At 39.9% G+C, this 27801-nt stretch overlaps 2 protein-coding genes across 8 annotated transcripts in view; one reads left to right on the forward strand and one right to left on the reverse strand.

Annotated features, from left to right (window-relative positions):
• LOC105416408 (syntaxin-binding protein 4) overlaps positions 1-17856 on the forward strand; it is a 46951-nt gene extending 29095 nt beyond the window's left edge. For 4 of the 6 annotated variants that reach the window (XM_029836478.1, XM_029836482.1, XM_029836483.1 and 1 more), the window contains 16 exons: positions 1196-1275; positions 2487-2610; positions 3568-3709; positions 6316-6422; positions 6565-6706; positions 7178-7250; positions 9369-9457; positions 11797-11893; positions 12973-13100; positions 13219-13311; positions 13793-13858; positions 13933-14130; positions 15994-16110; positions 16748-16797; positions 16887-17017; positions 17367-17856. In XM_029836478.1, the coding sequence (XP_029692338.1) occupies positions 1196-1275; positions 2487-2610; positions 3568-3709; positions 6316-6422; positions 6565-6706; positions 7178-7250; positions 9369-9457; positions 11797-11893; positions 12973-13100; positions 13219-13311; positions 13793-13858; positions 13933-14130; positions 15994-16110; positions 16748-16797; positions 16887-17017; positions 17367-17425 (1696 nt within the window). In that variant the 3' untranslated portion in view covers positions 17426-17856. The remainder of the gene's footprint in view (positions 1-1195; positions 1276-2486; positions 2611-3567; positions 3710-6315; positions 6423-6564; positions 6707-7177; positions 7251-9368; positions 9458-11796; positions 11894-12972; positions 13101-13218; positions 13312-13792; positions 13859-13932; positions 14131-15993; positions 16111-16747; positions 16798-16886; positions 17018-17366) is intronic. The other 2 variants (XM_029836479.1, XM_029836481.1) reach the window with 2 other exon arrangements.
• A 250-nt stretch (positions 17857-18106) lies between these two features.
• On the reverse strand, positions 18107-26795 carry rrn3 (RRN3 homolog, RNA polymerase I transcription factor). Of its 2 annotated transcripts, XM_011603658.2 has the most exons (18): positions 26622-26795; positions 26431-26555; positions 26262-26318; positions 26080-26169; positions 25650-25779; positions 25452-25517; positions 25253-25316; positions 25049-25118; positions 24805-24903; positions 24623-24718; positions 24338-24458; positions 22622-22752; positions 22273-22403; positions 21982-22169; positions 20599-20707; positions 20248-20400; positions 19960-20044; positions 18107-19341 (listed from the first exon to the last, which is right to left on the reverse strand). In XM_011603658.2, exons 2-18 carry the CDS (start codon positions 26524-26526, stop codon positions 19192-19194), a joined length of 1836 nt encoding a protein of 611 aa, XP_011601960.1. In that variant the 5' UTR covers positions 26527-26555; positions 26622-26795; the 3' UTR covers positions 18107-19191. The 2 variants fall into 2 exon arrangements, with proteins under 2 accessions (XP_011601960.1, XP_029692344.1); XM_029836484.1 differs by having other exon boundaries at positions 26431-26795.
• Between the last annotated feature and the right edge of the window lie 1006 nt (positions 26796-27801).

Consider the following 27801-nt stretch of genomic DNA (forward strand, 5'->3'; position numbering starts at 1 on the left):
AAAGAAGTCTTTTCAATCTGAAGCATCATACCATAAATAAAGAAAGTTGAGGTAAAAGCCATGAAATATATTGCAGAATATTCAAAAACCATTAACATGCAAAAATTTCCAGGGGGTTGTATTGGTGATCAGTTATTTTGCATTATATTGTAATACTGTAAATCTATTCAAAAATCTAATATTAGTCGCATTGCACAGTGAGAAAGAAGCAAGTAGTAAATATCTGCCTCCTTTTTCGAAAGTTTATGGTGGATGCCTGAAAATGCATCCTGCCCTGACTGGATCAACAATTCTTTATTAAATAAAAGCCTTTTTTTCAGTCCAGGCTTTGATTTTAAAGCAATGTGGATATGTTAGTAGAATTTTAAATTGTGTTGTTTTTATCAACACAAAAGTAAGAGAGATTCTTTTATTGTATCTGAATTAATATTATGCCTGACCTATAGTATCTGACCTATAATGTCAAATTCCCACTCATTTTCCCACCTAAAGTTGAACAAAAGTTGTCAATAACAAGATTTGCTCCTTCTGTATATATTGTTTTTTATCAATCAAAAAAGTACCAGTCAAGCTTTCACAATATCAGCAGAAGAACTAGTTGTACGTAGTTGGTTTTAGACCAATGATAATTCATTATTATGACATTTATCACACATACCACTTATTGTTGAGAGAAATTTAAATGTAAACCAATAAAGAAGCACTGAAATAAAATACAATGAGTTTTCTTATAAGTAGGCAGTGAAGCGTTCTGCCACCAGCAGTGGCGTCAGTGCCAGCAGAAGAATGATCTTGTTTTTTTGTGTGAATCAGTTGTATCTGTTATCACTGAGACAATCATCTGATGCTGCTGTTATGAAAGCGCTGCAGCCTAAAATCGGATATCTCACTGATCAAGAATAATTCATGTCCTCATTTACCTCCAAAGCAATCTTAATCAGCTTTGAATCACATCAAGTGGAAGATACTTTATTGAAAATCTTTAATATAGCTCAACTTAGTCAACAAGATTTGTCTTTGGATGAAAAGCAAATGTTGCTACGTTGTAGTTTACCTTAACACCAACATGACTGTCTCCATGCAGCCAGTAGAAACGATAAAGGTTCCACTTTCAGTCAGACGGCTTCAGGTTGAGAAATTTTCGCAGACAATAAAAGTACTGACCTGGTGTTTATTCCAATTTTCTCATGAACAGAAAAGAATTTGCTGAGTTGCTGGAGAAGTATGGATCCAATGGTAGCACAGGATCAACACGCAACTCGCCCATCCAGCAAGGTAGGCCAACTGGGTCGGAATTAGAAAATTATTGTAAAGGAAATGATTGCATTAAAAGTGTGATGTGTGTTCAATTTGGATTCATTATAGTAGCTATTTGTTCTTATAGTGTGTTTATATCAGATATGAAGGACATAAATTACTTAAATTTGGAATATATTGTGCTTGCTCAACTCACGTGTACTCCTAAGTTTCCACAGATATGTACAATATGCAAGCGTGGGGACATCTAGTGCAACCACCGCATCTTTTAAAAAAAGGGTCTTTTAAAAAACATAACAAACTTACACTTAAAGCTTTATTTTACGTTGTCATATTGCAAGAACAGACTTATGACTTATAAAAACCAGTCATGTGTTCCCATATGCAATTCCTGCGTGTTCCTGTGTATTTCTATGTATCCCCTAAACATGCACGTTCTGGGTCCTGTCTGGAGAGACATCACTGTTTTTAATAGAGCATCATCAGTTTAGAGGGTAGATGGAGGAAGTCCGACTTTGCTTGTGGCAAGTGCATTTGTCCATTTCCCAATTGCCCACATCTGTTACAGTGGGGAGGAATGCAGCCAGCTGGCACAGCTTTGGTATATGTGCATGACATCCTGTGCTCTTTGCACATCTGTGCTGTAAGCTGTGTTGGGATGGTGTGGATATATGATGAATAGCAGCTTCAGAACGACAGCACACAGACTTCTGAACATCCGGCCGACACAGGCAGTAAAGGTGCCTGCATGCACATGAGCAGGATCAACCATTTCTTTATGGTTGCTTCAAAGTTCTTGCCAAAGATTTGTAGAAATTGTATGCATTACTTCAGGGCTGTTGTCCCATACTCTATCTAATGTAGATATTTAAAACTGTGGCCAGAAAAGAAGCAGATGTTCACTCCAGGGAGTGGATAAAAATGAACAGAATGGAGTTTGGTCGATATTCAGTCAAATCTTCAGCTGCGTAGCAGCTATTTTTCAGTGTTTCGAATCAATCGGGCTTAAAAAATGTTTAGCAGAACGATACAGGTTCAGTGGAGACTCTCCAGCCATCTGTGGCAATAGGCAATGGCTGAAGGCTTTTATTTAATAAAGAACGTCTAAACTCCCCAAACATTTGCTGTCTTTCTGAGCAGTCTAGTAAAAGGAACATTATACAGGTAAATGGATTAGACCACTGTTTTGTTTCATGTGTTTTATTTTCCTCTCTGTAATCTTTTCAAAGGAGGACGCTACTTGGACAGCACATCATCCGGGTCCTCGTCTCGCTCCCAGAGTCCTTTGCTGCTGAGTCCAGCAGGATCTCAGAACACGTACAACAGCAGTGGGCCCATGCTGCGCTCCCTCAGGTCCGCTTTGTTTTTATAAAGCACATTAACCCCAACAAACCCCCAACGCATTGTTGACCTGAGACGTTGACCTGAGTCTTAGCCTCATCATTTCTACTTATCTCCGCGGGACCATTGATGACGGGGGGGGGGGGGGGGGGGGCAGACCTAGCCTGTATGCTTTTTTGTTAACTACCGGTAGTTGTATTTATCTCTGTACATTTAGCTCAGACAAAAATACAGACACATTTTCTTTCAAGTAGTTTCAGTCATTTTAAAATGTTATCACTTTACATGTTTTGATGTCTTGAGATACTTTTTATTACTATTTAACACTTATTTATGATGAAGAATTTCAAAACAGGTTTTTAATCCATAACACTACGACCCACATCAACATTAAGTTGGTCATATTAAAAAGATTCTCTATGTATTATCTATTTATATTGACTTTTCCTTAGTCTATCAGCCTGGTGACCAGGCATAATGCCACAACTGCAGAACATATACATTTCTCTCAAATGATTTATATTGTGACAAAACTCTGGCCCCCTAACTGTTTGTTCTGGAGAATTAAGAGTCTAACAATGTTGCAAACTATGTTTTTTGAAAAATGTAATTTAACATTTCTTCCTTTTGAGCCACAATAATACCACCTGGGAAGAGACATTTCTGGTGGTTTATTCCACACTGACTATATACATTAAGAAATAACATGCATGAACTGCACTATAAGATATGAGAATTTTAATGAATTTCATGAGTTTGTTTGTTCTAATCCTAACTAATGATCCTTGATGACTTGGCCTTTTCATGTATTCATTATTCACGTTCTTAAACATAGAAAATCCACATTAGAGGCAGGTCGTTACTTCATCTTTGTGTTGACCTTATGGTGGCACCAGTATTCATTATGAATTATAAATGGCAACAGCTGTAGTTTCAACATAAACACAACTTAAATTCTCCTGATCTCAGCCATCCAGGTGAAGGAGTGATTCAGCTCATTACAGTTGCCCGGTCCAGCAGTTTGGGCATCACCATCGGAGGTGGGTCGAACAGACCTGACGGCCCTGCGGTCTTCATCCAGGAAGTGCTCTCAGGGGGAGACTGCCACCGGGTAAGAGACCAGAAGCAATACAATAAACTTAAAAGAACTATGTATATTTAAAATAAAGAAAACTTAAATGTAGGAACATGGTCCTCTGCTCATCGTGGAAGGACAATTAAGGGTTCATTCATTTGTAAAAAAAATCAAAATCAAATCAAAACAAAACCTGCTCTGTTTGTGTCCGAGGGCAAAGAGAGAGGACTTTTTGAGCAGCCCTATTTATGAAAAATAGGCAAAAACATGATGATATTTATGTTCTAACATATTATCAGCTCCATCAGCCAACTTTTATGTATATTAGCCTATTTAGAAGAAAATACGTACCTTATCTTGTGTAAGGATTTTTTTTAAAGGAGATAATACCGTTTTATTGAGCAATATCTTGGTTAATTATTATTACATAAATTCCCTAATCTGAAAATGTATTCGGATATCAGCTGATGTTGTGCACATCTTTGACCTCCTCTGTTCTACCCAAAAAGGATTTTGTAACTAATGTTTCAATCTCAACAATCCTCGTACTGGAATAGAAATCCATCTGACATGATAGGAATCTGTACGTGCGAGAGCCATTGCAGGTTTGTGATTTCATGAATCAAGAGCAGTAACACATTTTTAGAAAAATAATTCCATATGCTTTTTAGAGACAGTAACAACAGAATGAATCATCATGTCTGATGAGGAATCTGAGACATTATCTGAGCTCCCTGCTTCCGTGAGGATGGGACAGACACGTATAAGTTCAAAGGTATCATAAGATGGAGGAAAGATCAATGGGATAAAGAGTGGAAGAAAAGGACGATGTGCTGAGAAATGACACAGCTTACTGACCCTGTTTGTGGTGCTGGCTGTTTGAAATGGGCAACAACTGTCCTTCACCCACTAAGGGTTCATAAATATCTGATCTGCCAGCACCAGGATCAATTTCAATGGTGCTGCTGCCTGAAACCACAATATACAAACTACAACTGTAAATATTTGTGACATGACAATAAAACCATGACAAATATTTAGAGAACGATCCTTGTTTTGTCTTCCAATATTATATTGTATCAAAATCAGCAGTTGTGTTTGTGTGATTTTGTGTCCCACATTACTGGATGGTAAACATTGTAACATTAACATGCACATGAAATTTGTTGTGCTGACACTGAGTTCCAGAAAAACCTGCCTGGAAATGTGTTTCTTTGCCCAAAATTGAGCTTTCCATTTTCAGTAAATGGACTTGTGGTGCATGACGGCTGCATCATGACAGCCCAATTGACTTCAGTCATTCTGTAACTGTAGATACATCATCATGTGTATCTTTAATATTTGTGCCATTCAAACAGGATGTGAGGAAATTGAGATATAATTGAACCGTAACTTCTAGTGTTGCAAGTGTGTCTCTGAAATGACCCACATTTGAAATTACTATACGCAAACCGTGGCAAGGTGACAGAAATGTCTATCTGAAGCTAATATCTTAACTACTCATTACACTCTATTCCTAACCTCAAATCAAGACTGGTTTGTTGCTCTTTCATTATTCAAGCAACTCTGCATTATAATTTTAATCAGTGGTGTAAGACTATAAATCTTGTGTTTTTATGATGGAAGCTGTTTCTGGGCAAATATTTCGTGTTACATGTTTTCTGCAAGCTTTTATAGTCTGCCTGAAAACAGCAGAGAGGGCCTGAGGGGCAAGAGAGAAATACAACAAATCCAATAATCCCTATGGAAAGTTGTTGATACAGTGGCTTGTGACTGTTACTATGAGGTGTACAAAAGGCGTATGTTTGACCCTTGTCAAGTTCTGATTTTACCAAATTAGACAATGTATATTTTTCCAGTGCGTCCCTAGATTTCAGGCTCATTTATAGTGGTGGAACGGAAATGTAATCATGGTAGCTTCTGCTTGACTGGAGACCCTGTCATGGCACAACTGTATATTTCACTAAAGTAAGAATGTTTTCACCTCCCAATATTAATATCAACAAATACTTTTGAAGGTAAATCTAAAATAAAATAACCAATCTATCAGATTAGATTTCTTACCTTGCATATATGATGAAAATGTACACTTCATAAGCATATCTTTATGCAGACCACACTTTAATCCTGCTGAAAGGAATATAGCTGCAGTCATGAGATTTCTTTTGCTCCATTTGTTTTTTGCTGACCTACAGACTCAAAATCCCTGACAACAGATGGTGGTACATGGTGCAGTGTAGTAAAATCACATGCAACCGTGTTAGACAGAGGAGATGGTAAAGCAAAGCTTAACCCCTACAGCTATCCTAATGACTGACTGGCTTTAAAAGAGAGAGAAAAAAACACGCTGACTCTTTCTGCTCATTATTCTCTTTATTTAAGTAGGGTTGCATTTTTCAAAATCCTGCATGTTAATCCACTGTACCATATAGAGAACAAGCTGAATCACCTGGCCTTATGAATCCTTGAACGTGATATTACATGAATGTATCTAGCTAAAAATTTATCAGAACTGAGTTGTTGTTTGTTAAAATTGTGTTTTAGTCTCAAATCTAGATTAGATCTGCTCTGCCATTAATCAAGCAGAATTCTTAAAACCTTAGGTATTGCCAACAGTTGGTCTGTTTTTTTATGTTGTGCAGGACGGGCGCCTGAGGCCTGGTGATCAGCTCATTGCCATGAACAAGGAGTCCTTGATAGGCATGACCCATGAGGAGGCCAAAAGCATGCTGAATAAGGTCAAAATTGGGTGAGCGATGTTAATTCAGTCACGACACAAACAGCCAGTATATACTGTATGCAGAGACCATGATCTCAACAGGGATTACTCAGGTATACACAGTCTCTTTACACGCTCGTGTTTTTGTGTTGTGACACATTTTTTTCTCCAGGCCAGACACCACAGTGGAAATCGCGTTCATCCCAGGGAAAGGCCTTTTTCCAAGCAGCGTATCTTTGCACAATGGAATTCAGAGACCTGCAGGCAACAACTATCACTCTGGACGCTTAAAAGTACACATCAGATCGCCTGAGGTCAGCCTGATACACTGTTTCAGGCACAATTATACATCATTAATACAGAATAAACTGAATGACTGAATGAATGGAGGCATAGATTACATAATCTGTCTGTTAAATAAAATATAAATCCATTATCCTTCTGTGGTAAAAAATAGAATGAAGTAGTGATGGAGACTAACATATAACTATAATTTTATATCAGACTTGATTTTGGGTTTGGAGCGTGTATATCCCAGCACTGACTCTAAACAGGTCACCAGGCCATCACATGGCACACTCACAGTAAAGGACTGTTGAAAATCTTAAAATCCCTGATTTAAGGAGCAAATCCACAAGAAAGGGGGGGAAGTTCCAAATCTTAGATACGGTCGATACATTGATGAAACCCAGAACCTGGAGCATGGCTGTGTTTGCAAAGTTGAAACCAACCTATGCTACTGCATTCATTGCACAGACATTAGTTTATGTGTGTTTTCTTTTCAGATCTGTACAGAGGAGCCATCTCCAGTTCCGTCCTCTTCTCCTGACATCTGCCCTCCAGATATCCACATTTCAGGTAAACCACCATGCACACCCTTTTGTTTTTGTTATAAATATAGTGAAGCTCAGTTTAGCTCATTTACACCTTTTCTGAGACCATTGTTGAAAGTGGGGATTTTATAGAGTTGCCATAAATAAAACCCTAAGATGATTTAAAAGAGCTGACTTGTTCCCGACTAGATTAGATAACCACAATGCTTGCTTACAAAGCTTTCACACAATGGCAGAAATCTCTGATGGTGGATCTTTCTTCTGTCTCAGCTTTTATATCATGATCTCATTCTCACTCATCTCCACTCCCCTATTGCACAGATCATTAAAGATTCACCTGCAGTTTTAAGCAACTTCTATGAATTATTCAACTAGTCTGAGAAGAGCATGTCATTTTAGTTGTGACCATTTATCTTTGGAGTGATGCTGAAATCTACGAGAGAAAGGAAGAAAACCTGGCTGATCTAAAACCAGCCTGACCAACTGAAAAGTGCCAACGAGTCAAATGAAGGATAGAAATCTTATGGTGAAAATGGTAGTCAATCAGCTTTTCTTCTAAATTTGAGTTTTTATGGTGATGGGGACACATTTGAAATATAGTCTGAGCTCAGAATTCTGTCTAACTTACTTATTTCAAAGTTTGATTTTTAGTAATGGAGACAAATTTTAACCCAAAACGATAAGTTAGAATCCATTGCATTGAGGCAGATTTCTAAATTCTACTCTAATTTGAATGCAATGGTGACTTACAGTAAACCCATCAACATCATTCAGGTGCCTTATCACACTAGCTATGCTATTGTGAGTTAATGTCAGGGACGACCAGGGGGGGAAAATCTCTGTGGAGAGAACAAATGATGAATCACTAGATTAATTTGTGTGCTTCTTTGCAGTCAAGCTAGTGCAGCTCAGTACAGCAGGGGTGAAAGACCCAAAGAGATTACAAAGAAATCATACTTTTTTCATTCCACTTATATCATGAATCACACATTTGTGGGGTCATCAGTAACAGTTTTAGTTAGAAAAATATCCTAAACATTTAGTTGCCTTGTTTTGTGCTATTTTACCACTTTAGGCTTTTATTCAGCTTATTATTTTTAACACAGAGGTGAAGGTTTGTTTTTTTTGCTTTGCACAGTACAGATTCTGCAGTTTACAGAAAAAAATCCCTTTCATGAAAATATTCTAGTTTATGTAAAAGCCTAAATCCTTATTCACAACCTTATTATCATTGATTTGATGGGAAACATGTTCACTTTTTAAAGCAAAGAACGTGACAAGAGACAACTCGATATAAAGTTAAGCATCACCCATGTGTAAAGCCAGCAGACAGCCTAACCAATCCTATTGGCCTGGATTAACCTTGCAAGGGTATTTCCTTGGTGCAATGACCTCCAGGTCCTGTTTTCTATTGGTTAAAGTGCTCGCTGCTACAGCTGTACAGTGTTTCCATGCAGGAATAACCTCATGATTGGACTCTATCTGCGCTGTTAATGTAAAATCAGCTCTGTCAGACTGTTCAGGTAGTAGAAGGGATGTGCAGAGGGACAGGAAAGACAGGTTTCTATTGCCACAGCAGGCACACTCACAAATCTGGGACAGACAAACTCATCAAATTAACATTTGACAGTGGCTGTGCATCCTGCCCTCTCTCACTGTTTCACCCTCACTCTCATCTCTATAATCACCTACCTTTCCACCGCTCCTCTCTTTTTAATCATCTGCTTTTCATCCTTCCACTCTGACACGCCATGTACACACACATGTGCCGCGCACACACACCCCACCAGGCACACACCCCACCAGCACAACTCATTTTCATCCTTCCACTCTGACACGCCATGTACACACACACACTTGCAGACACACACATGCACGTGCAAACACACACACACATGCGCATACACCCCCCACCAACACAACTCATGTCACCCAAATCCACACAATATCTGTCTATCCCATCTGGAATCTTGTTTTTATTATACGTCGATATGCTATTGCCTCATATTTATGTTTTCCAAATGTCACCGTAGCAAAACTGGCATATATATTTCTTCTACACTGCATTGTTTTACACCACTTGTAAATATTTTATTCATGCTTTCTCTGCTCACATCAGTTCTGTTGCTTTGTCTTTCTTCAGGTTCAACCAATCAGAGGTCACCAGTTGGGGTCAAACCCAAGATAACACTGGATCCCTACACACGCCTCAAATCAGACAAGTTAGACTTGGTGAGTCCTCTGGTTAGATATAAGCATATACATGTGTCCTGCTCTTTGCTGGAGTAGACTTCCCAAGGGAGGAAGAAGAGCGTGATCCACTAATAGTTGGAACACACCTTCTGGATCCCTTTTTGAAATAGAAGAACCACCGCAGTCTGCCAATCCAGAGACGCTGTCCCTGACTGGCAGCCCCACAATATTCAGAGACTTGACCTATTCAAGGTGGATTTCATCTACCCCCTGGGGTTTTTTACTGTTGAGCTTCTTAATTAGTGATGTATGACCCATCTTCTGGGTCCCTCAGCCTCTCTATGAAAGTTGTGTCAGTGGTATAGAGGAGATCCTCGAAGTATCTGCCATCAGCCTCCCCCAGGATTTAGTCAAAAGCTGGTGGTGGGAGTTGTTGACAGAGAGCTCCACCAGATGTTCCCAACAGAACCTCGCAATATATGTGGGTCTGCCAGGTCTTTCCAGCTTCCTCCCCAGCCATTGGATTGAAGCGATCAAATGATTACCACCTAGGTGTTAAGTTGACAGCTCAGCCCCTCTTTTGACCAAAGTGTCCACGACGTATGTCCAAAGTTGAAATGACACGACCCTCCGGCCTAGGGTGTTCTGATGCTACCCGCACTAATGGGCACCCTTGTGCTTAAACATGGTGTTTGTTTTGGACAAACTTTGACTGTTACAGAAGTCTAACAACAAAATAATACTTGAGTTCAGGTCAGTGGGGGCATTCCTCCCACTCACACCCCCTCCAAATAACACTTTCACTGCCCATGTGAAGTCCCCTGTTGGAGCACCTTCTAGTACCAAGTACAAGAATGTTGGTTTCTCTTTACTCCTGTACAGCTATTATGCCAAAACAACATTGAGAGACCTATTCCCAATTCGAAGGCCCAGGGAGGGGACTCCCTCGTTCACTTGGGAGAACTCCAACATTTGGTGGCTCAGTTGGGGAGCTGTAGCAAGCCCACACCAGCTTGCCTCATCTCACCATGGGCAATTCCAGAGTAGGAGAGTCCAGCCTCTTTCAAGAAGTTGGGTTCTACAGCCCAGACTGTGCATGTTGATGAGCTTGACTATCACTAGCCGGTACCGCTCAGCCTCCCACATTAGCTTTATTTCCCCCCAGTAAGGTGACATTCCATGTCCCCATGGCCAAAGTCACTAACCAGGGATTGGGTCGTCAGGACCACATCACTCGTTCTGGCTGCGCCAACCTGCCACCAGGCGCTCACCTGTGAGACCTGATCCCAGGCCTGGCTGCAGGATGGGGCCGGGGTGATGCCAGTCACTGTAATATGAATGGCCTTTGTGTACTTTTTGCCATCTGGGGCTTCAGTTTTGCCCTTAGTCTGACTTGTCACCCAGGCGCCACCGAGGGTCAACAACATTACTCCCAGGAGACTTAAAGTACTCAAACCACTTTACCACAGTGAGGTGGCACTACATGGAGACAGATCTAGAATGCTACTCCTATTTTTGCATGGTTATATATGTTTACCCATACATGGATGCATATATAGAGCTTGAATATACCCACGGGTGTGGGTATATTGATATCTTTGCAGTTTCATACGCACAGATTGAAATTTATCTTTGTGGCTCCCCAATTAGTATTTTGTACGAAATGCTGCAAAAATGGCTTCATATCAATGTTTACTCTCTAAATAATATACCTTTTAAAACAACAGTCATATATTTGAACCTTATAGTGTGGGAAGTTAATCTTCTGCACCATATTTCTCCAGAATCCTTACATTTTAGTCATTTAGTCAGGATAATTGTCATTAATACAATATAAATAAAGTTGGATGAGTGATGCAATGGTGACATAATTTGCATGAAGAGCTTGATGCACATTGGTTTCTGACTAAGAATGTCTTCATAGAAAAATCAACATGATGAATACTTTAAAGTCAGTAACACAATTTAAAAGAATAGCTTTATTTGATGTTCAGACCTGGATATTGATATTTATGGCGTCATTGTTACAGCTGCATTCAGCAAATGTAGACATAATATTGGATTGTAATAGTGGCACATCCCTGTTTGTAGTATACATACACATAGTATATAAATACACAACAAATCTGGACAGTGCTGAACAAGGTCTTCCTTATAATGCTTGTTGTGCTCTGCAAAAACTGCTGTTGGCTTAGTCTGAGGATCAATAGACAAAGGTTTGTGTTGGCAGAACTTGAATTGAAATTTAAAAGCTACTCAGGTAATTTTGCCTCGAACTTTCTTCCCTATCCTTCCATTAAGCCATCTGAAGTGATGCTCCAATGGCACTCTACTAGCTGGGTTTATATTTTGGTTTGTTCTGTCTTTGTGTCTCTCAGGCTTTGTCCTTTCTGGGGTTGGACATTACAGAAGAGAAGAGGAAGAAGCTGAGGCAGAGTCTTACTACTGACCCACAAGGCACTGTGGCCTACGGAGGTAAAGACACACACACACACACACACACACGGATGTACGCGGTTCCAGTTGTGTCAGCAGCCAGGTGAAATATCTGTGTTGAAACCCTGTCAGATGCCTCTGCTTTGTGACAGCGTCACGTCAGTCTGCTTGTGTCACTTTGTTTTTGTGGTGTCACGTTGTGTAACCAAGAGACGACAGTGGAACTGAGGAGACACTCTAGGAGCTGCACTCTTATGGCACAGCTCTATTTAAGTCTTTCTAAACAGTCTCATTACCATGTGGCATTGTCCTTAAAATGTTGATACTTTATCATCAGGGATGTAAACATGCCTAACATGATCCATCATCAAAAAGGCAACTTCAGTCGTGTTTGGATGTTGAGACTTCCTGTTAAAAGAGTATTTTGTACGGGGGTTGATGATATAATTAGAGAATTAAACATCAAAGGCATTACACCAAAGTAGCAAGAATGTGGGGGAAAAAAAGTATAAGCATTTTCTTTTTTTCTTGAGCGCTGTATCTCTTTCGGGGTCATGGGGAGGGTGCTGGAGCTGATTCCCGTGCACATGGGTGAAGGGAGGGTACAACTCTACATGAATCATCAGCTCAGCAGGGCCCTATATAAGCATTCAGGGATTCATTACCAACAAGGGTATGTGTCATTATGGTAATAACTGTAGGAGTATATACTTTTACTGGTGTATAATTAATTTTTGATTGGTTTGGTCTGGTTGTCATGGTGATGCGCAGGGTTTGGGTCACATGAGCACTTGGAATAGTGGGTGTAGGCTATATAAAGGCTGAAGCACTTGCACTTTGAGAGGAGAGGGGGAAGTTAGGTAGACCTAATTTTTGTCTTAGTTTATATGATCGTTCGGATTGCACAACTCGCGTATAAGTGCACATTACAGCTGATTTACACATGTAAGCCTAAAGCCAATGAAGCCGCTGTTTTGTTCATAAATATCTCGAAACTTAACTGGACTCTGTGCGTCTCTATCGGCACATCATACCATGTGCTGGACATAACATCTAACTCCCTAGCTGCTTTGGAAATGATGGAAAGCACCAATAATAACAATGTTTTGGTCCTTCAGACTTTGTAGAGGCTACCAGGAGCATCTTCCAGGAGAACTTGGAGGCGCAGGGTTTAGGCACAGGTCCCTTCATGTTTTCCTACCACGAAGCAGCCAGTTTGATGGACACGTCAGCCTTCCACTCGCCTGTGAGGAACATTACATATCTTAGATCTTGTCACTTATACTCACATCACAGAACATTATTACTTAAAATATCACTCTGTGTGTGTGTGTGTGTGTGCCTGCCTGTCCATCTGTTCACAGACCTATGAATCAGAATCCAGCTACAGCAGTGAAGAAATGGAACAGTTTCAGACAGAGGTGAAGCATTTGCAGACACAGATGAAGCAGCTTAAGGTCAGCAAACACACTCTTATTTTAGTTCTGTGTCTCTGCGAAATGCAACCAACATGCAACTATTTGGGACAAGCGCTATAGAAATACAGGGGTGCTTATTTGGTAATCCTGACAAAGAGAAAACTTTAAGATTGGATGATATTTGTCCGATATCTACTGCAGGGCTCGATGTCCTTATAAATACTAACACTCTTCCATCAATTAGACTTTAAACATCTGTTTATAAAGTATTTTCAAATAAACTGAAAAATCTTAAAACTTCATATGGCATAGAGCCTTATTATATAGGTACCTGTAGCTGTGAGATGGCCACTACACTGGAAATGTTGTGCAGAAATAATGTTTTTTGAGATATTTATATTTGGACACTACTGTCTGACTCATTACAATTCTTTTCTTTAATAATATTAATGCTTTTTTGGACCAATCAGTGGCAACTGTATGGAGATCATTTGGGTGTATTTTCTCCTGCCTGTGTCAGGTGGTGCTGACGGACATGGAGAACAGCAAGAAAACTCTGGAGGAGGAGCTGCAGAAGACGTCTGAAGTAAGGGTTTCTGTGACCATGTGTTGTGGAGGAACATGGATATTAACACCTGAACATACCGCTTCTCTTCCCAGAAAGCCTGTGTGACTGTGGAGGAGAACATCCAGCTCAAGAGTCGTCTGCAGGCTGCTGAGGCCGATGTGGGACATCGGCAGACCAGCACTGCAGAGCAAGACTATGAGGAGGTGATCCAGCTGCTGGAAGCTGAGATCAGAGACCTGAAAAACCAGCTGGCTGGCAAGAGACAAGCCCGAGGAGTGGACACCAGTAAGGCAAGTATCACCATTTCTGCTTCGTCACATGCTGCCACATCCCTTCTGATCCCTGCCTTGAATTTGGTGCTTTATATGCTTTATATTTAAGGAATACATCACGAAATTCTGTGGTATATGCGTGGTATAATGAGCCTATATCACAGCCTGAAGTGATGTATTGCTTTTATGAATAGTGAATTAGTAGTTATTCGAAATAAAAGAATTGCACTCTGAAGTCACCCCAAAAACACAGACACCAAAAAAAGCGGGACGACATTGTTGTTGCAAGAACTTTGGCTATTCGTCAATGTCTATTTTCTCGACATTAGTGTTGACTTCAGTGGATCGTTGGTCCAAACAACTGTCACTTTTTCTGAGGAGACACCAGGTGTAGCTGGGATGGAGACCGATGAAGAGGCTCCATATGGCCAAGTTTGCCACAATACTTAAGCCAGGGGTTTGTTGTCGTTGCTCAGTTGTGGCGTAATATCGGGCACAACTGTGAGCTAAGAACCAGACAAATGCATGAATTTAACTTTTCATTTTATATTTGCAATTTGCAAATATGTTGGTAAAGTCAGTTTGTAACCTGAATGCATTTCAGTATAATCTATCCAGATGCACTGTAGTTAATTATTGTAAAGTTATATATAGCTGTTGATATTTTTTTACATTTTTCTATACACTTTTTATGGTACATAATTTCCAAGCACACTTTGTTCATTTGATCTACTGAATAACAACAAAATTTTAATAATAAAACAATTGTAAATGCAATTGTAGTTTGGGTGCGACGTCAACATCATCAGTCCATCACCTGATCTCAGAGACCTGACAGCAGACTTTTCTGCAGTGGTATTAACCGGATTTAGATCACCTGATCCAATTGGCCACGACAGATGCACGTAATCTTACACTGTTACTACTTACCTGTTAACCAATTAATTTGACCTTCTGAACAAATCTTTTGTTCTTAACCATCCATGTCATCGTAGTTTATATAGATTTGTTTTCTACATTGATCCACTCATGGACTTCATGACACCTGGATGTGTCGCCTGCTGTGGCTGCTGATCTTTGATGTATTTGGTATTTGGGCTGGACCCTTGTGGTCACATATTGAACAGCAAGCAAAGAAGCCCAGAATAGAAGCCTCTGGGGACTGCACAGGCAGTTGAATGACTGTCTTTTTCATCCCTATAGACCAGGAATGCTTCTTCGCCTGCTTTTAAACTTTTTAAATGTTCTCCTGACAGGTAGACGAACAGTGCTGATCTCACAGTTATCACCACAGGCATAAACTGTAAACGTCTGGTGTTTCTCTGTTGGATGGTATTACTGATAGAACAGCAATTGAATAGAACAGCACGTCAACAAATAGGCCTTTAGAGTAATTCTTGAATTGGTGGTGATCTTACATGTCAGTAATTATTTTCAACACCAACACTATAGCATAGGCTCACTTGTGACACATACGATTATGTTTATGTCTCCTATAAAAATGTCTCCTATACAATCATTGCTATTTTTGGATAGGATCTGCAGGAGTTGTTGAGCAGCTTGTACACAAAGTTACTGCTGATATCTTCCAGACCTTGATGCACACTTTTGCAGTAGCAGCCAAGGTGACCAAGGTCTGTCTTCCCGGTAACTACCAGCCCAAGGCCTGAGTAGATGGACAGCTTTTGAAAAATCAGAAAAAGAATCTTTAATTCTGCTATACTTTCTAATCTGTTTCTAAACTGCCTCATGACTCATTTGTGACCGCTTCAAACTATACTTTTATTTATGCATGAATGTCATCCAAAAGTGCTGTGTAAAGCCTTTTCGGCGCATGATTCCTGTTTTCACGATGATGCAGACAGCTGACATCTGTTTCAGGATGATGTGCCGGATTTGAACAGGAGGCTGATGTCTATTGAATGTCAGCTCAAGAAGTCAGAGCTGAGCAGGAAGCATCTGGAGGTCACCAACAAGAAGCTGCTGGTCTTTGCTCAGGTATGAATTCTCATATTGCAGCACATAATTGATATGGAATCCTGAGAGTTTAATTTTGGTTTTGTTTGTTGATTATTGTTAACGCTGAGAAACATTATACAAATTGTTCAGCTTTAACGTGCTTGATATGGAGACGTCAGGATATACGGTACATGTATTGTATGGAGTCCGTGCACCATCTAGTGGTCATTATTCGTATGACCATTAGATGGCTCCAAATCAAACGTTTTAAACACATTTGATTGTAGTGCAAATTAGCCACTAGATGACAGACAGGCTCTTTTTCATGTGCAGTTATATTTATCACTATGTAGTACTTTACCTCATTTCTTTTTAATGTACTTTACTGGGGTTTTTTATTGTGTCAGGGAAATTTTTTAAGTTTTTGAGATTTTTTTAACATTCAAATAATTAGAATATCAGGTAGGTTTATCGTTTCTTAAAAACACTCATAGTGACATTTAACATTTTCAATTTTGTCTTTTATGTTTACCATGATTTTACAAATACAATGTCATTTTATAGGTTTGTGTTATGTTCTTGAGATCATTTCCTTGTTAATTGTATCTAATAAACAATTGACACTTTATTTGGTTCACTTTTATAAAGAGAATATGTTCTTTTATTTTGTCTTCAGAATGTCCACAAAGTGCTGACGACACCTACCCTGTGTGGAGGAGACAGCAGGTAAAACACAACATTGTTCACATGAATTCTCTCAACTCTGCAGTAGTTGTGCCATAACCACTGGCTGTGTGCGGTGTGTGTTTGTGCAGCAACAGTGGGTCGTCTCCAGCCAACGACAGTCCTAACCCCCCCTCCCCACTCATCGATCCTGCCCTCCAGCTGGCTGAGGAAGCTAAAGAGTTGGTGGAGGGTGTCAGCACTGTGGCGTCTGATGAAAAAGGTAAACACTGGCACAAACTGACAATAATACTACAGCAGGAAGAACTGTACACCACCCATGCATGTTTGTCAGTGCCAAAAAAATGAAAGTTTATCTGTCATCGATTGAAAAAAAACACACATGCTTCCTCTTACATTGTTTGAATGACAGAAAAAATCAAACTGCTCATAAATGTGTCAGTACAATATCAAAGTCGGTATAGGGGGCATTTCAGGTCAAAGACAATGGACATGGCTGCAGATATTTTGTGTTAAATGCTTGATTTCAATTTTGGTTAACCCATTTTGTGTGTGTTGCTTTCAATTTGGTGTCCAACTTGAACCCTTTTTTTATTCCTTTGGATGGACAGCAGCACCAGAGAGCGTGTTGGAGGCCACATCAGTCCCAGATGTCAGTCCTCACATGTGAAGACAGGGAGGGAGAAGGAAGCACGAGGAAGCCGATCCACCATCTCCGACAATAACAGCACAACTTCAAATGATTTAAATATTCTGCTTACTCTGATTGGACGACCAAAGATTTAATGCCAAAGTCTTTATTAACGGTCTCACAGGATCTCCATGAGAAGTGATCTGCCAAATAAAGAATCTTAAGAGTTTCTCCTGACAGCAGCTGCATGACGAGAACACTCGCTCTCACACACACAAGTACACACACACAATGCTGTGAACCTTGTTAATACTCCTCCATCAGCTCTTTTCTACCCCTCTGCTTTCCATGGACTGCATGAGACTCCTCTTCCTTTGCATCATCAAAACCTGCCAACGCATCTTGACAACTACAGATGAACCGATGTCCATCCTTACTTGTTAAAGGATGGAGGTTTGGGACCTGTTGGACTTCATATCTCTGCATGGTTCATGTTGCTGTCTCCTGTTCGCTGGCGACATCTGTAGCTCCTGTTGTGTAAACTAGTGTTTGTAGTCATGTTTAGCAAACATCAGTTATCAGCTACGTAAGAAACTGTTTTTTATTTAAAGACTAGATTTGGTTTTTTAATTTAAACTCACATCCTGTGTTTCATCCAGATGCATCTTTGGTGTGGCCTCATACATTTCTGTTACTGTTTTATATTAAAGGAATTACTGATGACGAGTTGGATTTTGCATTTATTGTAATTTCCAGCAATGGTAGAAAATGTTACAACAGTCAATGGAGAAACGCTACTAACCAGTCTCATTATGGAGGACTGAACCTGCTAAAACTAAAATACAGGTTTGGTTATTCTGTTGAATCACTGTACAACTTTAATTTTGCATGTTTTTTAAACATACTAGAAGATTATGATCAAAGTCAATTCATTTTCAATAATTCCCCAACTTGAATTGAAGCTAAAAAGACAAGGCAAGTGTAAGGGATACCTGTAGTGAGTGGTGCATAGGAACAAAACCACAAATATTTATTTGTTCAAATACAAATATTGGGAAAACCTAACATATAAGTTGTCATATAGAGCAGAAGGACTTCGTGAAGGAAATAATTCAATCTGTGAAAACACCTGCCAACACGGTTGAGGAGTTTCTGTGCTTCATCGAAGAAAGAAATCAAAAGTCAAACTACTGAGGTTTCACCGGCAGTTAAACCAACCGGGGATTCAACAGCCTACAGACATGATCAACTCTTAGAGCGACATCAACCAGAGCAAGAGTCACACTTCACCAGTTTTCTCCCAAAAGCTAAAGTGCTGGAGTTATAATCCTTTCTATCAGCTGACTGATTGAAAAGTTTAACCTAAATATTCAGTAATCTATAACATCTTTAAATACTCTGTCTAACTCTTGACAGGCTACTAGTTATTCCTCATGTTAATGATGCTATAAAACAAAATGATAGCTCAGCAAATGTCTCTTCTGATGCAGTATGACAGTAGCACAGAAGAAATTAACTTGTGAGGGAGAGCTTTGAAAAATGGTAAAATCAAACTGATCAGGAATCAAAAGCTTAACAATTAGGGAGCAACTTCTGTCTCACACAGGCTGTTGGTGACTTTATTGCTTTTCCTGTTGATTAAAAAGTGTTTGTGTGACATCTCTTTAACTATAATAAATAGAAAAAAGTCAATTAATTCCCACAATTCCCTTAAAGAAAGTAAGACCTGCCTCTCTCATCTGCATTATGTGGCTAAGAGAGGCCGTAGAGCTTTCATGGGTGCCTACAGCAGCGTCTTCTCTGGGTTAGAACGGCTTCTGGAAAGTGATGGGGGGCGAACCAATGCTGTTTGGGCTGCAAAGGTTTGAATCAAAAGAATTGGGAGTCATTCCAACTATAGCATCGGCCTTGGGCGTGTCTCCGTAGAGGAAGTCATCATCATCCTCCCTGGGGCCCTAAAGCACATTGGTGTGTTAGTGAGAACTGCACATGAGGGAACTGGAAATAAAACAACGAGAACACAGCTTCTCTAAATGTGCTTGACTTCTCTGTGATCAACTGAACTGAACTATTAAAACACATCAAATCATCTGCAGCAGAGGAATCTCTGAAACGCTCTGAGGATCAGAAGCAGCATGTTGGATTGGGCTTTTGAAGTCAACGCAACACTGGAAATGTGATGTTAGAGCCTGGCAGAATACAATACAGCAGGAATGTCGAACCCCAGATCTCAAAAGCTGCAATCCAAACAAGTTTTGTGACCTACTGAGTAGCCTGGATTCCCACCTGCAGCCAGTGACAGCTGTTTCCTACCTGGGGGAGAGGAACCCCAGCTGGATTGTGGCCCTCAAGGCCTGGGATTCGACACCCTTGTACTGCACAATATTGACAGAGTCAAAATACCAGAAAAAAATCACTTTCAAATTAGCACAGATGAAGCAGAGAAGCTTTATCCATATAGAAGATATGTCACACACTTCCTGCATGAAAAAGAACAATTGCTGAAATGTATTAATCCCAAAACCAATGGGCAGCTACTTGTTGGAAACAGTATTAAGACTTTATTCTTTTACCTGTTTACTTGTTCGAGGGGAAAGTAGCTCTGTGTCTTCAAATTCCTCCCAGACCTGATAGAGGGGCTCAATGGCCTGACCAGACCTGTGACGACACACATTTACAAGACAATTTCTGAACTACTTTTAGTTTATGGTAATTGATCATTTTACTGTAGGTGTTAACCAATTGGCCAGTCTATAATAAAAGAATAGATATTTAATTTTGCTAGGTGATAGAGGATTTAGAAATGAAAAAATGCAGCAGTAGGAAACAAAAGGACCAAGAGAGGTCATGAGTGAGTTCACCTCTTGAGAAGGTAGGGGTCAAAGGGGAAAAAGCTGTCTAGTGGATTGGTCTTGGTGGTCACACAGTCCCCCCCTGTGGAACTCCGGACCACTGGCAGCAGCTGACGGTTGTTCCTCTCGATCACATTGTAACAGAACACTATTTGATACTTCCTGCAAGGAAAGAGACCAGCTGTGACGTACCGAGGACCCACGAGGAAAAGCCCGCAATGCAACATTTCTACACAAAAGGTGGTGACGGCACTTTATTGCGGTCCACCGGTTCAAATATCATTGGAACGTTCATCAATAAATGATAAAGCAAAACCTCAGCTCAGCAATGTTATTACACGTTTGATGAGAAGTCTGTACCTGGTGATGGCAGCAAACATGCTAGTGACTGTTGGCAGGCACAGTTTGAGAGGGTTCAGCTGGCACATGACTACCCGCTCCAGGTTCAGGCTCTGCAGATACTCCAGACCTTCCACACAAACACACACAATACTAGAAATATAAACAGCGAATGCTGCAAACATTGCAGTCGGCATGTTTTCAGATCCTTTTGCTCTTTTCACATTAGGTTTTACATTCAAACACCAACTTGCTGGTGCATCTCCATAAATAGTATACAAGGTGGGCGGCTACTTGTTGGGAAGAGTGTTCCTCCCAGTCACAAATCATATATATACTTGAAGCCTTTGTTTGAATTTTAAAGAGTATGGCTTACAAGCTAAAGAAAACCCAAAAGTTACCTGAAAAGAGAGAAATAAATGTGAGTGCAGAAATGTTGACCTTCTTAAAAGTGAGGACACTCCTTTTGCATGAATTACAAGATTGTATTGTGGTGAGTAGTGTGTTCCTGGGGTGTTATAGAAACCGAGGTTGCTTTAATAGAAGCCTTGAGCGCTTCTGCATTGGGTCAGGTGTCTCGCATCTTCCTCTTCACAACAGTGTTACGTTTTCTGGCCAATCACTCACAGGGATACCACACTGCTTAAACCTGGCTTTAGTCATTTTGGCAGTATGGATAGGTGCCATGGAAAATTAATTCAGCATTTCAATGAAGCTGGTCAGCAGAAGAAGGCATCAAGTGTGTGAATATCTTCTAGTACAGAGCTGTGCTGACCTTAGGCCTGATAAAAAGATGAAATGGCTCCCCACTGCCCTTCATGCATCTGCATTATTTCTGCTGACATCAGGACTGTGATTTCCAAATTAAACAATGGGTTGGTAGCAGCCTTTGTCCTCCATATGGCCATTCCATCTAAATTTACTAACGATTCTAATTCATTTTACAATCTTCATAATGCTGTGGTTATTTTTTAAAGACAATTACACAATGAGTCGACAACACTGAACTTTTTCTAAGACACTTAATTTTTGGTTTTCTTAAGCTGTCAGGCATAATCATTAAAGGAATAAATCAGAGTATATACGTTTTGTTTTTTTTGATTAAGCAACTGAAATAAATCAACTTTTTGATGATATTCTAATTAGAGGCAATAGTATGTTGTCATTCAAATGTAAAATTTGGATATTTTGCTTACCAGATCATTTATACAGTATTAAGCACATTAAAATGCCTAATTCTGTCCATGTTAAATTAACTAACAACTAGCAAGACGATTCCAGTTAGACTGTAATTTCTGGTATGTTCCAAAATTGTTATAGGATTAATAAACCAGGACAAGGACACAAGTGTAAACGACACCATTTACCATTATGATGCTGTCGGGACAGTAAAGTGATGATTACCTTTCTTCATATGGCCCTCCAGCAGCGCTCTGTGTCTGAAAATCAGTACATAGAAGACGGCCTGGCAGGTGCTATAAAAGGGTCCATGGAGATTGATGTCACAACAAGCCTGTTTGCCACTGCTGTTCTGGCTGTCAATGTAGCCATGTATCCATGAAATCAACAGGTCCAGGCAGGCCCGGACAGTGCTGCAATAGAGGGCAACCACAGATTGGAGCAAAGGCAGAATCAAACAGGTTCTCACAACTAGCTGCAATGTACAAAGTGGTCTTTGCAGGAAAATAAACTCACAGCACTGGGATGAACTTGGCCCGGGCTAGGAAACTGCCCAGATACCCTGCAGCAGCTTGGCGGAGGATGGCAGGCTGAGATGGGTTCTGCAGGATCTTCCACAGGTGATCCAGGAAGGCCTCAGTCAAAGCCTTAACATAGAGAAATACTTTTACCATAATGTGTTCCTGTTTTTGGCTGTAATTTTGGCTTCTTTCAAAAAAAAACCTCAAAGTCTGACTGGTTACCACAGGGGAAAAAAAACATGCAATAAAGGACAAATTAGTGTCTGTAATTTAATTTAACAGAGCATGAACAATTGATGTTTCTTTTCTTTGAATGAATTAGTATCAGTGTGTGGCAAACTGACCAGTCTGAAGCTGCAAAGATAAAACAGTATATACTGGACGTGACAGGAAGCATGTGTTGGTAGAATAAGTTTGTCAAAGACACTCAAAAGATCTCTGTACAGTTCTTTAGTCCGTTCCACATGTAGAGAACCTGGGAAATCAAGCAAGAAAAGGACACATAAAAAACAACATTAACCCCTTAAAAATGTTTCTGTTAAAATATGTTTTATATTTGTTTTAAACATGCTGTGTCAGAAATCACTTTCTATTCTATAAATAGTGCTTTCCCATTTTATAGGGCTGTACAAATGTTAGTTGAGGATCGCTGTACCCTTACCCTCAATGAATCCCATAATTTATAATGAAAAGCCATGTACAAGCTAGCCAAACAATGTATACCATCATACGCTGCTGTCACATGCAAAAAGTTAATGATGATTATTAAGTAAAAATGAACACTAGCAGAAGAAAACCTTATTAATTCCAGAAAAAAAAACAGTTTTTGTGTTTTACCCTGAACTGTACATAGAACACATATGCAATCATTGAGTGAGAGATGCCAGAACAAGCTGCCATCCCCAAATCAGGGGGGTACCTTGCTCAAGGGCTCTTTGGCAGTGCTCTGGAAATCTCCTGGGGCCTCACGTAAAGGGTGCGTACACAGAAAAACATTGAGTTTTCCATGTTAAAATGTATCAAAAGTGAACTGACGATGAAAATGTGCAGTGCCCCATGCCAACATCGTGAGTGACTTATGCACATTTCTAGTGCTTTGAAGCCATTGGCAACCCTAAGTGGTGATGCCAGGGAACTGTTAATAATCTCAAAAGGGCATTCCTGAGAGTCATAGTAACATTAGATATAAAGAGACGAACAATTAACACACCCAGATGTTTATGAGCTGATATAAAAGTGTGTGAAATGGTGCAGAAAGCACCACTAAAACCATGGCAGCATGGGCGCTGTTTGAAGATATTGCCAATCTAGCAGTGTGTAGAGGAGGACTGGCTCAACAGCTACATTAGGTTCCCAGGGACAGTCCTCATGGAAATGTGTGCTGAACTGCAGCCACACTTGCAGTGTGACACAGCCAACAGCCCATACTGACACAGCCAACAGCCCGTGCTGACCACACTGGGCTTCCCAAACACGGGATCATTTCAGAGAGAACTGGCCAACCGTTCGGGACTGAACAGGTCAACATGGTTGGCAACAGGCTACAAGCTGGCACCGTGCGGGATCGGTGGCTTCTTGTTAAATAAAAAATTGATTTGTACTAAAATGAATCCACCCCTGACAGGTCCCGAGCATATGGGCCCCTGAATATGATTCTGGGTTCAGCATCATTACTCATTAGTGGTTAAGTTTAGTGCTGTTTTTTGCTGCTACACTACAGATGCCACAACAAGACCCTTATTGACACTATGTTTAAAGTATTTACCGTATGTCATTAATCAAGTGTACAAGGTGTTAAAGTGACTTGCTTTTCCTCAGAACACAACTGTAGTGCCTGATCCATGTTAGTGGGGGAAAGTGATTGTATTAAGTAGAGAATATAACTTGTCTTCTATTTATCATTGATACCAGAGAGCAGCACTGTCCATGCAAGTCTTTGTACATGAGGCCCATGGTCTCCTACTACCAGCCCACTTCCCATTGTTTTCGGTCTGCAACTGGGACTCAAACGGAGCCCCACCAGCCCAGTTCCCCACAGACTGAACTGACTCTTCACTTACCATTTACATGACAGATGTCCTTTACATAAGCCATCAACACAGCCATGAGAGTGTCCAGCCTCTCAGCCACTGAGTGAGATGTCACAGCCATCGTGGATGGGTTGGCTGGCATGTCTTCATCCTGACAACAGCAAAAAACCAAAAACAAAATGTAATGCTTATATGAATCCTGTATAACTGTTGGGTTGAATTAGCCTTGAATTTATTGTCACGCTAGAAAATGTGAAAAAGCTATACTGAACTAAAAAAACATCTAATGGATTGGAAAATGTGTGCAGTTGATACCATGTCAAACAGTCCCTCCTCCTTCAGGGGGTGTCCCTGCAGATTCTGCATAGCTATTTCCTCTGCTTCCTCAATATCTGATCTAGAAGCACTCACCTGAAACACAACACACACCAAGATTTTGGGGTGTATTAACCAGTATAACTTGTAATTTACATTATATCACTTGCTGGACTACCTACATCCAATTGGAGCATCTTTCCAATGATCAGCTCTAGTATGTCTCTCCTGATTGATGGTATATAGACTGAAACTCTCAGAAGATTGTGGACATAACACTCCTGTAGAAGACAACACAGAGTCAATCAATGAGACAGCTCAAGTTTCATTATGCTTTGTAAAAACTGTTTTTCTTTGCTGTTATTTGCACCTAACCCAACCAAACTTCAGAACAGATTTCACTGATACTGTTTGGGAGTATCTTACTAATGTTCTTGAAGATTTCTGGATGAATGGAAAATTTTCTTGAAAGACAGGCATCAGAAAGTGACTTGTGCTGCAATAAATTGGACAAAAATATTAACTGTATTCCAAAAAATTAAGCATTATGTTGAAAACGATCCCAACATAAGTACAAGTCATTTGAACCAAGTGGAAATTGCTGAAATAAAACGAGAATTTATGGCTTACGATGGAACATATCTGGCGATGAGCTGGAGAGCCTTGTGACACTGATCAAAGTTTCTAGAAAGATCTAAAGAAAAAAATAAGCTGTTTTTTTAAAGGAGCTGATCAGCAGGGCAGATAATGAAAGTGACTAAATGTCCTACAACAGGTGATTTGTGCCACACATTCATATTTCAATTGAAACGTGGAAAATAACACTTACTTTCATACTCATCCTCATCCTCCGAGTCTGAAATATTAACTCCCTCTACACAGATTCTAACTCGCACTGGAAAAATATAAAAAATATACACAGGAATTTGAAGAAAGACAAAAACAGTCACGGTAAGATAACAAGTCTTTTCAGTAATTAAACATCATGAGGTTTGAAGTCTCTGAGCAGCTACTAATAAACACATACTGGGAGTGAAGTAGGTAACCACCATCTTGAGGCAGGCACACAGGTAAACAGTCTGTGCTGAGACCAGGTTGCCAAGAAATGTCATGTATTCTTCCACAACAGCCTGTCTACGGCCAATCCATGGAAGTTTCTAAAAAAAACACAAAAACAATAAGTCAAGAGAACAGAATAAGCAACTGTTGTCCAAAGTGTAACACTGGAAGAGAAGACTTAAATTCAGATACAGTATATCAACTGCTACCAAGCAACTTTTTAAAAAAAGCACATTTGAGCAATAAATATTTCAAGTAAAGCTTTACAATCATAATTTAAATTTAAAAAAATATAATTAAAAAAAACTATCTTGTTATTTATTGCCTTCAAGAATATATCACAGAAAATATTAGAAGCCTTTTCTAGCCACCTTAGAGACAAATAAACAGTTTCTTACCAGCACAGTGTAGATTAGCTGTTCATGGTCTTTATTCAGCTGAGACACGCAACTCCGTATTTCTTGCAGCCAACTGATAATCTGAGCATCCTTTAATACAACACCATGTTTGTTATTGAAGAAAGCTTTAAAAAAAAGTGTAATTACTAAATTTCTATTGTAATATACACGATTTACTGCACCTTTATGCAAGGATCAGCCAACTGGTGCTTTAACAGGTCATAGTCAGAAGAGTCTCCCTGAGTTAAAACACAAGTAGTACTTTAATTACTTCCTTCCTTTAATTACGCATCCTTGCGTGCGTGTGTGTGTAAACAAGGTAAAACAGCTGAACATAGTTTTAATACTCACCTGTTCGTGTTTAGCTAAAATTTCGGAAACGCTCCCCCCAAATCGAACACTTTTAACTGGCGAAGCAATGGAAAACTCTCTACTGTCAATCTCCATATTTCACTGTGTCAGAAAGAAACAGAAAGCTGTTCTGACGCTAGTACCTGCTCTTACGATAGCAGATTCAGCCGAAGGCAAGAAAACATTTTTACATTTTTACTGGAAGAGTCCACTATCCATATATAGTGTGTTAATATTTTTCAACGTCTAAAAACAAATGCCCATATAAGAGAAAATTTGCCAAAGCCATGTGTGCGGTGTGTTTTCGCAAGAGGAAGAAAACCTGCATGTACGGAAGTGTTTACTGAGATCGGTGCCGCAGTCAAAGTCTTCCTGCAAGGCGCGCATGTAGGAAAATTGTTCCGGATGGTGTCAATGGACACGAAAGGATGCAAATCGATATCTTCTTAAAATAACCGCCTATGTCATTTCCCCCCGATTTTTCAGGAAAAAAAACTGAACTGTTTTTGGATATATGATATTTACAAACAATTTTAATGAAAACAGTAATAACAACAGATGCCTATTGACATACAAACAAGGTCAGTCAGTCAAACATGTAACACGGTAGAATTAAATGTCTTCGGCAAATTTGCAAACATGCCTTTTCGACTTGGGCAATTTTAAACCTTCTAATCTAACAGTAATAAAGTATAACTAACAAACTAAATAAACAAAATGCTGAGGAGGAATGTGCGTTTCTTCACTCCTCCTTCGAGCTCTTCTGGGTTGTTGACTGATGCCTATTAGTGTGGCAAATTGTCAAAGGAGTGATGACACTTGACAGGCATGATGGGTTTCATTGACTGGAGGTCCTGGAACTTTCTCTCCTTGATTGGAAGAGCACATGGAAACAATCTTATCCATGCCATTGGCCTATTTGGCAACTGTACCATTTGTGACAGTTCGTCCCACACAGACGCTTTTGAGAATTGACAATATGAAATGGACCTTGCCTTCACTGCCAAAACTGAAGAAGCTGGGGTCTCCAGCCTTTTTTGCCTGGTCTGATGCTAAAGAAGTAAGATCCATTCAGTTTCATGAACTCATTCTGCTTGAGCCCTTTCACATGTTAAGCTGAAGGCCTGATTCTTGCAGTCTGGAGTATAATGACATAGTCTCTTGGGTTGAAGATAGAAAATTGGGTTGAAGTGCATGCTGACACACTCCATTTGTGTGTGGCCTGCAACAAGGTATTTCTGTGTTATTAGTACTCCATATTTCCTTGCACTCTCAGAGTATGCATCCGCCACACATGCAGTGTGATTCTGATAACTGCAACCGTCACTCCACATTATACAGCCCTTGAGTTCTGGATGGCCTTTGATCACA

This window comes from Takifugu rubripes, chromosome 5, assembly GCF_901000725.2.
Source record: "Takifugu rubripes chromosome 5, fTakRub1.2, whole genome shotgun sequence".
NCBI classification, from domain to species: Eukaryota; Metazoa; Chordata; class Actinopteri; order Tetraodontiformes; family Tetraodontidae; genus Takifugu; species Takifugu rubripes.

Bases quoted from the DNA above. Each gene is read 5' to 3' on its own strand.
- rrn3 (XM_011603658.2), bottom strand. From the start codon at position 26,526: ATGGAGATTGACAGTAGAGAGTTTTCCATTGCTTCGCCAGTTAAAAGT. The intron at 25,780-26,079 runs GTAAGAAACTGT...TGTTTTTTTTAG, and splicing joins AGCTAATCTACACTGTGCTG to AAACTTCCATGGATTGGCCG. The intron at 25,518-25,649 runs GTATGTGTTTAT...ATATTTTTCCAG, and splicing joins GGTTACCTACTTCACTCCCA to TGCGAGTTAGAATCTGTGTA.